Source organism: Myripristis murdjan, chromosome 24 (genome assembly GCF_902150065.1).
Source record: "Myripristis murdjan chromosome 24, fMyrMur1.1, whole genome shotgun sequence".
Lineage (NCBI taxonomy): Eukaryota > Metazoa > Chordata > Actinopteri > Holocentriformes > Holocentridae > Myripristis > Myripristis murdjan.
The window spans coordinates 2,212,719-2,227,553 of NC_044003.1; the positions used below are offsets into that span (position 1 = coordinate 2,212,719).

At 42.3% G+C, this 14,835-nt stretch overlaps 1 protein-coding gene across 1 annotated transcript in view; it reads right to left on the reverse strand.

Moving 5' to 3' along the window:
* Positions 1-234: 234 nt before the first annotated feature.
* The window catches only part of LOC115356451 (membrane-bound O-acyltransferase domain-containing protein 2-like), a 35,142-nt gene continuing 20,541 nt past the window's right edge, over positions 235-14,835 (reverse strand). The window contains exons 3-13 of the mRNA XM_030047621.1: positions 13,920-13,997; positions 12,518-12,613; positions 11,599-11,654; positions 10,957-11,011; positions 9,952-10,135; positions 9,675-9,867; positions 6,578-6,681; positions 6,387-6,451; positions 3,852-3,984; positions 3,620-3,771; positions 235-1,343 (exon numbers count right to left, since the gene is read on the reverse strand). Coding sequence (XP_029903481.1) covers positions 1,187-1,343; positions 3,620-3,771; positions 3,852-3,984; positions 6,387-6,451; positions 6,578-6,681; positions 9,675-9,867; positions 9,952-10,135; positions 10,957-11,011; positions 11,599-11,654; positions 12,518-12,613; positions 13,920-13,997 — 1,273 coding nt within the window. The 3' untranslated portion in view covers positions 235-1,186. The remainder of the gene's footprint in view (positions 1,344-3,619; positions 3,772-3,851; positions 3,985-6,386; positions 6,452-6,577; positions 6,682-9,674; positions 9,868-9,951; positions 10,136-10,956; positions 11,012-11,598; positions 11,655-12,517; positions 12,614-13,919; positions 13,998-14,835) is intronic.

Consider the following 14,835-nt stretch of genomic DNA (forward strand, 5'->3'; position numbering starts at 1 on the left):
CACCACATGTGCATTTTTGTGGCCGGAGGAGTTCATCATGTGTCCCGAGCTCCACCTCCTCCCCTCTTTCCTCTCATCCCTCCTTTCCTGGTCCCTCTGCTGCTCTCTGAACAGGCTTTAGTGTTATTGTGCTCTCAGCCTTTTAACCTTTTAACCCTTTAATGTGTTGAAGACCTGAAGCTAAGATGTTTTTTTTTTTCACATGCAAACATCCAAAGGTCATACAGGCTTGAAGGATTTAGGAAAACTCTGTTTATTTCTCCCACAGAAGTCTGGAAAATGACAACAAATCAGATCAGAGATGAACGATCACATGACCCTCGGAGGTGCCGGCGCTCCAGACTCGTTTCCGCTCGGCTCGAGTCTCTGCTGCTGGACTCACATCGACCACAACAACGGCGAACAGGAAAATGACAGAAAAATCGACGTCTACGAATGGAAACGGGGCGTCGGCGCTCGGCGGGAAGTCTGAGCCGAGGCCGCCGAGCCGGAAAACCGCTGGCACTTTCCCAGAAATCAACGGTAATAAACACTGAGGAGGAAGTTCATACTGACAAGAGGAGCGACCCACTGGCCTGCTCATCCATTCACTCACTCACTCACTCACTCACTCACTCACTTCATCAAATACTCCTTCATTACTGTGTTCACTCACTCACTTTCTCATTCGTCTCAGTCACTCATTCCTTCATGAGCTCATTCATTCATTCATGTCCTCATTTGGTTGCTCAGTCATTTAGTTGCTTGCTAACTCACTCACTCATTCATTGGTTCATTCACTTGTTTATTATTTATCATCCTCATTCATTCATGCTCAGCTGATTCAATCACTCATGCGTTCGTATTCGTTTCCTCAGTTCACTCACTCATGCTTGCATTTCCGTTTGTTCAGTAATCATCATCATCATCATCCATTCACCTGCTCATTCACTCATTCATTCCCCTTGCTGAGTCACTTCTGCTGCCGGTGTCAGTCAGGTGTTCATGATGTCACGTCCAGCGCTGCTCTCTCAGTGTCCGTCCTCCTTCCCGTCGTCCCTGTCGGGCGCCGTGTGTCCGTCCCGCCGGCGGCCGGGTGTCCGGTGCGTCCGCTCCCCGAGCCGCTCCCCTCCTCCTCCTCCGTCCCCGCACGCCGATGGAAACCAGCTGGACGGCTCTGTCTCCTGCTCCGTCTCCGTCCCCCACCTCATGTGGTTTTGGCCTTCTGGTTGCAGTTGCTGTCTGTGGCCTCCAGGTGGCGCTGGAGGCTCTTCTGCTGCTCCTTGAGACGCAGGTGTCGCGGTTTGACCGGCAGCGCCACGGCCAGCAGGATGCAGCCGATGTGGAGGCTGAAATACCAAGACCTGCAGAGAGGACGGGAGGGGGGGCCGCATGAGAGGAGGACAAGGAAAGACAAGAAGAAGAAGAAAGTGTCCAGTCAGCTGCTGGAAATACCAAAATAAAAATTTTAAATAGAAAATTATTTCATAAATAAATAAAAATAAATAAAAATAGAAATAGAAATAAAAAATATAAATAAAAATAAATGAAAAATAAAACAATATTTAATAAATAAATAATAATAAGACAATGCCTTAATTTAAAAAAAATTAATAAGCTAATAAAAATATCTAGAAAACAGAAATAGAAATAAAAAATAAAAAATAAAAGTAAATAAAAAATAGAAATAAAAAAAACATTTAATAAACAAAATAAGACAATGCCTTAATTTAAAAAACAAAACAAAAACAAAAACAAAAAAAAAACAAATGGAAATAGATAAAAATAAGAAATAAAAGATAAATAATAAATAAATAATAAATAATAAAATATAAATAAAAAAAGTAAAATAAAATAAAATAAAAAATACTTAATAAATGAATAAAAATAAATAAATAATAGAAATAGAAATAAAAATGAAAAATAAAATAATAAAAAAATAGAAATAAAAAAAATATTTAATAAATAAATAATAATAAGACAATGCCTTTCTTCAACTGAATGTACAGAAAACTAAGGACATGTGTGTTGATTTCAGACATAAGTCTCCTAACATCAGTCACAACACTGTAATCAAGGGACAGACAGTAGATGTTGTTCAAAACTACAAATATCTGGGGATTGTAGTTGACAACAAGCTCAAAGTCTCACGCCACGCTGGAGCTTTGTGCAAAAAAGGGTCAGCAACGCCCGTCCTGCCTGAGGAGACTGTCCCTCATGATGCTTTTTTACAGATCCTGTACTGAATCTGTCCTGACCCTCTCCGTTCTCCACTGGTTTGGTAACATCAGGTGAAAAAAGGCACTAATCAGAGATGTTAACATGAATAGGAAACGTTACCTTCAGGGACACACTACAGAGCAAGTAAATTACAAACTCTCCTTTCTGATTAACAAACAAACTGATCAGCAGGAAAAACCACAGCGACTCTGTTCATCTTCCTCGTGGTACCAAAGCTGGTGCATTATTTATTACTGTTTATTAATATTGACTACATCCATTCTGGAGAGCAGCCTGGTCTTTTAGCGCTTTTATTGTTTTATCGTTTTAGTGTTCTAGCGCTGAATGAAGGTTTGTCTTCCTCTTCTTATGTGCGATGAGGTTTTTAATTTATTTATGAACCTGACAGAGGTTTGTTTTCCTCCTCTCATGTCGGTGAGGTTTTAATTCATTCATGAACTTTAGAGGTTAAATGCTGTTTTAAAGGGGACTGTGCAATCCTCTGCTGCTGGGACATTCTCATCCCTATTTACAGAGTATACAGGAGAATGTGTGGTTTATGTCTTGTGTTCCACTTACCTACGGGGACACAGTAAGGTTGAAGCTGAAGTTGACTTTACTTCAAAATATTAATACTACTACTAAAAGCAAACTCAACACCTACCTTTTTAGTCTGTCTTTTAACTGCATTTTATTTTACTAAATTTTATTTATTTATTATTTTTAACCTTTTAGTCTGGTTCTTAACTGAATTTTATTTATTTTATTATTTATGTATTTATTTTACCTTTTTAGACTGTGTTTTTTAATTGAATTTTATTTATTTTATTATTTATTGATTGATTGATTTTACCTTTTTAGACTGTTTTTTAATCAATTTTTTTTATTTGATTATTTTTACCTTTTTAGTCTGGTCTTTAACTGAATTTTATTTATTTTATTACTTTTATTTTCTAGATATTTACTGAATTTTAATCTATATAGTCGTCTTATATCTCCACATTATCGATTATCTTCTCTCTGGTGTTTCCTCACTTCACAGTGGTGAGTGGAGGAGAGCGTTTCCTCAGTGTTCTTAAATTTGTGTGTGTGTGTGTGTGTGTGTGTGTGTGGGAGAAGGGAATTACCTCTTGTGTCTGTTGTACTGTTTTTATGTAAAGCACTTTGGGCTGCTCCTGTTGTATGAAAGCTGCTCTATAAATAAAGTTTGATTGATTGATTGATACTAATAATGATCCTGATATGAAAACAGTTGCATTTCTAATGTGCCTGTAATGACAGAAACCCTCCAGGTGAGGGAGAGGCAGCAGCAGAGAGGATGCAGCCGTCGGCCTGGAGGCTCTTTATGCTCTGTGATGTTAAAACCACGGAGATTAGACGTGTGTCCTCGTGTCGCCTGCGTCCGGTGGTTTCCACTGACCTGTAGAACTTGAGCGACGGGCCGACCGACAGCAGCACGAACGGCACCACCGTGTAGCAGACGGCGATCTGCGTGGCCGCCCACGTGATGATGTCATACAGCAGTTTGTGGGCCGGCGACCCCAGGAAATATGGCCGCACGTTGTGTCTGACCTGAGGGGGGGAGGAGAGAAGCTTAACGGGCTGAATATGGTGTGTGTGTGTGTGTGTGTGTGCGCGTGTGTGTGTCTCACCGCTCGTGCCGCCAGTGTGATGATGATGCCGGTGAGGAAGGTGAGGTAGTAGCCTGGATAGGCTCCGTGCCACATGGCCGACAGGATGAAGGTGGCCGCTGTGGGGTTGTAGGGGCAGCGCTCGTAACACACCCTGTCAACAGGACACACACACACACACACACACACACACACACACACACACACACAGCTGACCTCACAGGTGACCTCACAGCTGACATCACACCTTCACACTCTGGGCCAATCAAAACGCTGCATGTGTCTGGTCATGGGATGCTTTTCTTCAGTGTTTCTGCTTCAGGGCTCATTAAAGGTTCAGTTCACCTGATTTATTCAAACACTGGATGTGAACAGCAGGTCAGTCACGTTTGTCTGTGCAGCATCTCAATTTTTCGAGCTGAAAATGTTGAGAAAAACGTGGGAGAAACAACAAAATAAAAAAACAAAATAAAAAATGATTTAATAAATGAAAAAAAATAGAAATAGAAACAAAAACAAAAATAAAAATAAAAATTGAAATAAAAAATTTTAATAAATAATTAAAAATAAATAAAAATAGAAATAGAAATAAAAATAAATAAAAACATAGAAATAAAAAATGATTTAGTAAAGAAATAATAAGACAATGCCTTTATTCAACTGAATGTACAGAAAGCTAAGGACATGTGCACTGATTTTAGACAGAAGTCTCCTAACATCAGTCACAACACTGTAGATGTGCTGGCTGTGCTGTGCCTCTCCTGCAGAGCAGCCTCCACTGAGTGAGCGGGTTTAGTGCCTTGCAAAAGGAACTTCAGAAGCAGGAGGAAGAAGTGCATGTACACACGAACCCGTCCTGCAGGCCTTTATCTTTGACACGCTGCAGATTTTCATAACAGAAATGTTTTTTTCTAATATTTAATAAAGCATTTCTACATGAGTGTGTATTGTTTTATGTATTTTGGACACTTCCATGGGAATTTGACCCCCAACCCCGGCTGTGATGATGCCTTGCTTTACTGATTAAGCTGCAGGTGAGGTTTAGGCCTGGGACAACTCTCTGTCTCTGATGCCGTATATTAGATTTGATATTAATGAGATTTAATAATCAATGTGTTATTTTGGACCTGCACTTTCAGGTAAGTTTCACAGAGGCGGTGTGGCGTGTGGGCAGCTGCACACTCAGCGGTGCTGCCTGGGCTTTCCACCAGCAGGTGGCGGTGTCTGCCAGTGGACCTGCACCCGTCAGTCCTGCTGGCCGTCCTCCAGCTGAGACGGGACAGGGAACCTTGTTTACTGAAGCTAAAACACATTTCTATTAATATAATGTGATGTAATATAATACATGTAATTAAGTGAGCACATAATCTGTAAGACACATTTTGGGAATAAGGATGCAGTCTGCAGAGGGAGTGGATTTTAGTCCGTTTAGTTTCCTGCTCACGTCTCTTTAACGCGTCCTCATGCGTCTCTCTGCTGTTAGACACAAAACTCTGAACAGAAAAGCTGTTTCTCCAGCTTATTTTGCATTAAGGAAACAAACACATGAACCTCTGAAAGAGCTCTGTGCAGGTTTATGTGCTCACTGGTTCATGTGGATGCAAGGCACTAAAAAGGTGCATTTCACATCACCGAGGTTTCCAGAGTGACTGATATTACAGGAATACTCCGACGTTTTGGGCAAAATCCCCCCTTTTCCAACTCAGCCAGACCGTGTTAGCTTAGCATAAAGACTTGAAGTCTATGGGAATCGTTAGCCTAGCTCTGTCCGAGTGGAGAAATAAACCCTCCAGCAGCTCTGAAGCTGTTTGATTCACACAGAGGATCATGGATCACGGAAATGCTCCGCACAGGACCTGAGCCACCGGACGTCCAGAGGTGGAAATGGTGTCCAACATCTGGTCTCCGTCTGGGGAAGTCGGGGAGAGGGGGATTTTGCCCAAAACGTTGGAGCATTCCTTTTTTTTTTTTTTTTTTTTTTTTCCAATTTTATTTCATACATTGAAAAACAAAACAAAAAAACAATACTCTCTAAACACAACATTCCCAAAACTTCAATGAAAGGGAGCAGAAAGAAGAATGTAACTTTGAACTTGGATCCTTTGGTTTCTGCGTTCAGATTGTTCCAGAAACTGATTCCTGTCGCAGAAACGCAGCGTTCCATCGGTTTAGTTCTGACTCTTGGTTTTTAAAAGATCTCTGTTCCTTTTAAGTTCTACTTGCTCTCTCTTTTTTTCAAATCTTTTCTGAATATTGATTGGTAAAGTTTTTTATGAGCTTTAAACATTTCAATTTGCAGAATGCTGTAATCTACTGATTCATGAAATTTCAACAACTTTAACTGAAGGAATAATGGATTCAATCCTTTCAATCACGTGTCAAACTGCTGCCACTGAGGCCGAGAGGCTGCAGGTTTTCATTCCAACCAGAAACTCCACCAGGTGAGTTCTCTGGTCACCTGTCCTCTGGTGGGCTTTGTGGTTGGAGTGACGGCCTGCAGCCTCGGGGCCGCGGCGGCAGCAGGTCCTCAGCCCTGCTCTCCATCGCCGGCCGTACCTTTTGAGCCAGTGCGCCGTCTGGATGTTCCAGTTGTCGAGGAAAACCTTGAAGCTGGTGGCAAACTGCAAGGAGACCAGGAGGATCATCATCATCATCATCATCATCATCATCACAACATGGAAAGCCACAGCAGCCGGTCCGGACTGAGCCCGGCTCATTATCCGTTTCATCCGTTTAGTCCGTCTCACCTCGATGTCCAGGATCCTGAGGTTGGAGATCAGGTCCCAGCGCGGCGAGCCGTCGCTGTTGTAGCCGTTGAAGCCGAAGCCGGCGGCGTTGTTGATGGCGTCGGCTGAGGGGAGGACACACGGCGAGCAGAGACAGACAGGAGAGAGGGGACATTATTAACATGAAGTGTCCAAAATAAACTGGAGACAGAGAGAGAGATGAGCTTTAAGCACAACACAGCAGACGGCCTGTTTCCTCTGTAATCAGAGACGTGATGCTGTCAGGCCGTCAGACGGCAGATTCTCAGTTTAATAGTAAAATCTCTTTTTCCTGAGTGAGTAGGTTTATCTTTTCCCTTCAGGTTTGCAGTTTTTCACTTGACAGACACAATCCAGCAGGAAATCTGACTCCAGCTTCAACACAGCTTTTTGGCAGTGGCTGGTTTCTGGAAGCTTGAATGAATGACGACGTGTGAGATCAGACGCTGAGAGGTTTTCCCAAACTCAGCAAAAATCTCAGCATCCATTGACAAAAACTTTGTCGTTTACTGAAAGCCTTTACTGAAAGGGATGAGAGATTGGGATTAAAGCCATGTCGCTTGGAGGGAGTAAAATTAATCTGATGTAAAAAACTGAATTGAATTAGTCAGTTTAATTTAGTGTACACTGACACCTCTGTCACTTCCTCTGGTTCGGTCTCTTGTGGACTGAGCGGCTGTGAATGGGACGGGGACGTTTCTTTAGATCAGGCTGGTAAAAAAATAAAGTGTTTGCATAAAGTGAACTGGATCTCAGTTAATGCCAAAGGCGGGCGGTGGGAAGAGTCGTGTAAACGAGACGCCGCGGCTCTCTGCTGTGACTCTGATGTGGTGGGCGGCGGTGTCGGTGAGGAACAAAACCTCTGTTGCCCCAGGAAACGGTCCTTGTTCCAGGTGGATCGGACCCTCGTGACCCTTTTTTCTAAATCTTGTATTGAGTCTGTGCTCATCTTGTCATTGTTGTGCTGGTCTCAGTGTCTGATCCAAAAAAAATCACTTAACAGGACAGTGAAGCTGAGCAGCGAGGCACCGGGATTTCTCAAAGAGGTACTTCAGACAGTCAGCCCTCAAATTTTGATGATTATTAACTGTTCACTAACTACTGGCTCCTTCCCACTAGGCTTCAAGAAAGCCATCGTCCGTCCTCTTTTAAAGAAACCCACCCTTGACCCCTCTGATCTAAACAATTTTAGGCCAATTTCAAACTTACCTTTTTTATCTAAAATTCTAGAAAAGTGCGTTGCATCTCAACTTATCACTCATATGAACAACTGTAGTATCTTTGAGAAATATCAATCCGGATTTCGCACACATCATAGCACAGAAACAGCTCTTATTAAAGTTACAAATGACCTATTGCTGCTGATTCTGGGGCCTGCTCAATCCTAATTCTACGAGATTTAAGTTCTGCATTTGATACTGTCGACCATGAAATCCTTTTAAGCCGTTTGGAAAATCATGTCGGCATTAAAGATACCGCCCTTGCATGGTTTCACTCGTATCTTTCTAACAGATCCTTTGCGGTGGCGATGGGAGATTTCTCCTCATCCGTAGCTCCTTCCTTATCTGGTGTTCCCCAGGGGTCAATTCTCGGTCCTCTGCTCTTCTCCATATACACTACTCACAAAAAGTTAGGGATATTTGGCTTTTGGGTGAAATTTATGGAAAATGTAAAAAGTTCACGCTACAGTGATATTATATCATGAAAGTAGGGCATTTAAGTAGAAGCATACACTGGTGATTTCCTCATCTCAAACAATTTCTTGAAACAAAAGCCAACAACAGTGGTGGATATACCACAACAAAAAATGTCAGTGTCAATAACTTGTCATGTGCCCTTGAGCATCAATTACAGCTTGACAGCGACGTCTCATGCTGTTCACAAGTCGACTTATTGTCTGCTGAGGCATGGCATCCCACTCTTCTTGAAGGGCGGCCCTCAGGACATTGAGGTTCTGGGGTACAGAGCTCCGAGCCTCTACACGGCCACTCAGCTGATCCCATAGGTTTTCTATGGGATTCAGGTCTGAGAAAGTGCAGGCCACTCCATTTGAGGGACCCCAGTCTCCAGCAGCCGTTCCCTAATGATACGACCTCCATGAGCTGGAGCATCAAACACCTGATGTGAATTTTGCCGTTAAACTCCTTGTTTAACGGCAAACAGCAACTTGTGCAAAAAGTACTGAAACACTGAACAGCTGGACATGTGCATTCAAAAGTTTACAGAAGGTCACATTAAGTTCACCTGTAAAGGTTGGAATGCATTTTAGGTTCATCCTGAAATTTCACCCGGACGCCGAATATCCCTAACTTTTTGTGAGTAGTGTATATGCTTCCTCTAGGTGAAATTATTAATAATCATCATATCAATTTTCATTTTTATGCCGATGACACGCAACTTTATCTACCGCTTACTGGCAATAACACTGATGACTGTGCTAGAATTCTCTCCTGTCTTTATGATATCAAATGTTGGATGTCTCAGAATTTCCTCCAGCTGAATGAATCTAAAACTGAATTCATTTTACTTGGTCCCCCCAACCAATCCAGCAATCTTAAAAAGAATCCAGGCTCACTATCTTTAAATTTCAAACACTCTGCCCGTAATTTGGGTGTCGTTTTGGATTCAGAGCTGTGCTTTGAGCAACAAATTACAAAAGCAGTTCAGTCCTGCTTCCTCCAAATAAGAAATATTGCTAAGGTCAAGCCCTTCCTCTCTCAAGCAGATCTTGAAAAAGTCATCCATGCATTTGTTACCTCTAGACTGGATTATTGTAATTCTCTGTATGCAGGACAGTCAAAAGACCATATCTCGTCTCCAGCTTGTTCAGAATTCGGCTGCACGATTTTTAACGAACACTAGAAGACAAGACCGTATAACACCTGTCCTTGCCACCCTTCATTGGCTACCAGTTGAATTTAGGATTGATTTTAAAATGTTACTTATTACTTTTAAAGCCCTTCATGGCCTTGCCCCCTCTTTTATCACAGAGCTACTTGTACCCTATGAGCCTAGTGCCTGCCTACGCTCCTCAAAGATGACCCTTTTAACTATTCCTGTTTGGGGGTCGGACACCCACCCATGGTCCAGACGAAGTAGTACTTGGGCCGCGTGGTCAGCATGGACAGGTAGAGGTAGACCACCTGGGCGTACAGCGGCGTGTTGGCGATGAAGTCGTCGTCCACGTTGCGTTCGACGGGGAAGACTTTGCAGACGGACAGGAAGACCATGAGGGACAGGAAGCAGGTGAACACCTTACGCACCACCTCCGTCTGCAGGGAGAGGACACACCTTCATCACCACCATCGTCACCATCATCATCACCTCACCTGCCCCTCCACGGCCACGTGACGTACGTTTGGCGAGGGCTCGCTCTGCCGCAGCTTCCCGTTGGCCTTCCTGTGGGGCTCCAGGTCTCTATGGCGACAGGCCCCGCCCTCGATGAAGGCGATGTAGTCGTTATAGGAGCAGGTCGGCCCGGCCAGGATCCCCATGAAGTTACAGCTGTAGCTGAAATACTCCAGCAGGCTGGGCATGCGCCTGCACACACACACACACACACACACACACACACACACACACAGAGACACACACACACACACACACACACACAGAGACACACACAGAGAGACACACACACACACACAGTTACATTGCAGACCCCAGAGGCCCTTTAAGGTCTTTAACTGTTAGATGAAGTTTGTAAACAGAGCATTATGACTTGTTAAAGGGACATTCCAACATTTTGGGTGAAATCCCCTTTTCCAGCCTGTGTTCATGTGTTAATATGTTCATGTGTTCATGTGTTAATATGTTCATGTGTTCATGTGTTATGTGTTAATATGTTCATGTGTTCATGTCTTCATCTGTTAATATGTTAATGTCTTCATGTGTTCATGTGTTAATATGTTCATGTGTTCATGTCTTCATGTGTTAATGTGTTCGTGTTAATATGTTCATGTGTTAATATGTTCATGTGTTCATGTCTTAATATGTTAATGCTTCATATGTTCATGTGTTAATGTGTTCATGTGTTAATGTGTTCGTGTTAATATGTTCATGTGTTCATGTGTTTATATGTTAATATGTTCATGTGTTCATGTGTTAATATGTTCATGTGTTAATATGTTCATGTGTTTATGTGTTCATGTGTTAATATGTTCATGTGTTCATGTGTTCATGTGTTAATATGTTCATGTGTTTATGTGTTCATGTGTTAATGTGTTCACGTGTTAATGTGTTCACGTGTTAATGTGTTCACGTGTTCATGTGTTCATGTCTTCATGAGCTCATGAGCTCATGTGTTCATGTGTTCATGTGTTCATGTGAGCTGTGCCTCCTGATGAGGGGGTGAATGGGACCTGATGGCCAGGATCTTCTGTCCGGGCGTCAGATGCTCCTCTTTCCGGGCCATTCCTGCAGGAGGGACAGAGTCACAAGGCTAATCTCTAATCTCTAATCTCTAATCTCTGTTCATTCCTCTGTGTCGGAGTTCAATCAGTCTTTCACTGCTTATTATTTTAATTTTCTATTTTTTTTTTATTTATCCTTCATTTAACTGACGGGGATCTGAGTGAAAGACCGAAAAAATAATAAAACTGAGAAGAACCAAAGAGACAAATAAAGTGATTCTGAAACTTCCAGTGGATTACAGGATGACACAAATATTAACAGGTCATCATTAAATATGTAAAAATATAAATATGTAAAAATATAAATATGTAAAAATATAAATATGTAAAAATCTGGAGAATTAAACATCAGTTTCTGTCTTCAGTCAAAGTGCTTTGTAGCTGCTATATGTAAAGATAATTATTATTAATAATATTACTGTTACATGACATGTTTCCACAAAAATGAATATATATCTATCTTTCTCTCTGTCAGTAAACATATATGTATGTGTATATGAACACACACACACACACACACACACACACACACACACTATGTATAGGACTTTAGACATTATACATTTTGATTCTTTTTTTTTGCTGACTCACCGTCGTGGATCTCAAACGCCAGGCTGGTGATTTTCTGTGTGATCACCATCATGGGCCTGCAGGGGGCGACAGGGAGCGTGAGCCACACCACAGCACCGATAGACTCCGCCCCACCACCTCCCCAGGCCCCGCCCCCTCCGTCTGACAGACAGCGGAGCCAAGGAAGTGGGCGGGGCCACGAGCCTGACGGCGTGGTTACAGTTTTCATTTCCTAGGATGGCGACGGAATGAAAGCCATCGTCACCCATCCTAGGAAATGAAGTTGGTGTTGCAGGCAGAATGAGAAGGATTTTTTTTTTTTTTTTTTTTTTTTTTTATAAATCGGTCGCGGTTTCAAAGTTAGCTCCTCCTCCCTCGCCAAGCTAACCCCCGACAGCCAGTTGTCCTTTCCTAGGATGCTGACGGAATGAATGCCATCGTCACCATCCTAGGAAAAAAATCCTCCTCTCCCTCAGTGAAAGCCAGCCTTTTTTTTTTTTTTTTTTTTTTTTTTTTTTAACATGATTTTCGCAGCTTCCTATTGGACATGGTGCTGTCAATGTGTCACAGTGCTGCGCTGTGATTGGCTGGGAGCGACACACCTGCCGCCCAAAGGCCGACGCCCAGAAGAGTGCCGAGCTCAGCAAAACAAGGAAACCCAGGCAGAGGGCAGGGTCTCTGCAGACACACACACACACACACACACACCACACACACGCACACACACACACACACACACACACACACACACACACACACACACACAGCCAGTGGCTCACAGTGATGATGGAGAGGATCAGTTTTGTTTTAGAGGAAAATCCGACTCATTCTGCCTTTAAATGTTTCTGAACGAGTTCCCAAGATTACAATACACAGAATACACACACACACACACGCACACACACACACACACACACACACACACACACAGCAGGTTTACCCGGTGAAGTCAGCAGAGTACATGCCGTAGTCGAACACGTAGACTCGTGTGATCTGACAGAAGCTCAGATAACCGAGAGCCACCAGCAGACAGTACCTGAAACACACACACACACACACACACACACACACACACATCATGTACCAGATGGTACTAGGTGATTTTTCTGTGTGACAGCAGCTCTCAGGTGTGTCACCTGGTGGGTTGGATATGGAGCCAGAGCGCCGCCGTGTGGTGACACGGGGGCAGCGCCACAGCAGGAAACAGTTCTCTAGTCAAGGTTTTTTTTTCATAATTTTCAGATTCTTTACTAATGTTTTTTTAATCACCTTTTCCCAGCAAAGAGTCAATGAGTAAAAAATGACCCAAGTTTTCCTTTGTTCTTATTCTTACATCAGGACAGGAGCGACGTGCCTCTCCAGACTCAACATCCAATCAAAAATCTGCAAGTTTCTGTCACCAAATCAAAGCCTGAGTGTGTCTGTGGGGTTCCTCAGGGTCTCTGTGTCCTCATGTGGGATTCTGGAGGATTTCTGACTTTTTATTATTTCTCCGGCGGGTCAAAAATGGTTAAAATCTGCACCAAATCTGTGTAACAAATATCAACATAAAAATTGCTGCAACAACTTCTTACACTTCATATACACTAACTCTTACACTTCCATCATAACGCTCTAACCCTAACACCACAGGCACACTTTACAGAGACGTTCCCAAACTCCAGCATGAGAAATATAAATATCAGGAGATGTTTTTACTGGCTCAAAAACGCCTCTGTGTCAGTCGGAAGATGAGATCCCTGTAATATTATAAAAATCACTTGTTAAAGTCCTCACAGAAAATAAATAAAGGGCTAATAATGTTAAATAATTGTGCCTTACAGACAACAGCAGCAGCAGCAACACTGATGGGGAGGCTCAGGTTGGGTTTCACAGTCGTAGAAACTTCACTAAGTTCACTAAGTATAATTAACAAGTTACTAAGCTGTAACTTGTTAATTATACAATCTGATCATGAATTTGCTGCCACTTTAAGTGTAAAACACTAAATGGTTTTTGCATTTCCTCTTTCAAATGAAAATTCTTTTGTTCAGTTTTGTTTTGAATACTCGGTGTGTTTACATGTGCTGCTCAGCTGCTGCTTTTCATTATTTTTACACTACTTGTATAATTTGTGGCTCAAGAGTTCATCTTGATTGTAATATTTCTTACTGAAAGACTCAATAAATATTTTCTGAGAAATATTTTGGTTTGTTTCTTTTACTCATTAAATTGCACAGGTCTAGCCACTGAGCATAATAACTCGACACAGAGCTGAGCTGCATCTCAAATTAATCTTCAGATGATTATTTACGGCTTCTATTTGGCTTCCACTGCTGACCTCTGACCTCCTGAGAACCTACTTGTGCATGTGTTCGACTCCGGTCAGGATCATGATGCCGTAGGTGAGTCCGCTCTGAACCAGGAAGTGGAGCGCGTACCTGCAACACAAACACAGCCACGACTCATCCTCATGAAACGCTTTGGTGAAAAGAGCAGCATCAGATCATTTTCTCCTGTTTGTAACGCTGCTCTTAGTTTTAATCCAGACCCTCAGGTTCACCTGCATGGAGCCACGGACCCACATCACCTGGACCCTTACTGGGAAACAAGACTTTTTCTGAAAGTGTTAAATTGTTTAGCTCCTAAATACTTGAGTTAATTCACTCATTCATTTACCAGAACATTAGGAACATCAGTAAACAATTAGCAAAGAAAATTACCAGGAAATTAGCAGCCAAAAAAAAAGAGAGAAAAAAAAAGAAAATTATACTTATAAACGTATATAGCTGTACTTATGAATAATATATAATATCATATAATTCTTTCAGATTCTTTCGACGTCAGATTTCTTGTTTCTTCTCCAAGCATTTAAATCAATTAAACTAAATGAAATTAATTAAGCAATTCCTTATTTTGCTGAGGACCTCGTGGGAAGAACCTTATGGACCCCTGGGGGCCCCAGACCCCACTTAGAAAACCGCTGGCGCGCAGGCCGGGTGCAGAGGCCGTCATCAGGTCCTGCTGAGATTAATAATCTGTTCTTAATCAGGAAAGAGAAACAGAAAACCTGCAGCCAACAAACATCAGAGTGATTTTACTGGGAATGTCCCTTTAAATCTGCAGTTATCAGGCACAGTAATACTACTACTACCACTACCACTACCACTACCACTACCACTACCACTCCTATCACTACTACTACTACTACTACTACTACTAATACCACTACTACTACAACCACTACCACTACTACTACTACTACCACAACTATTACTA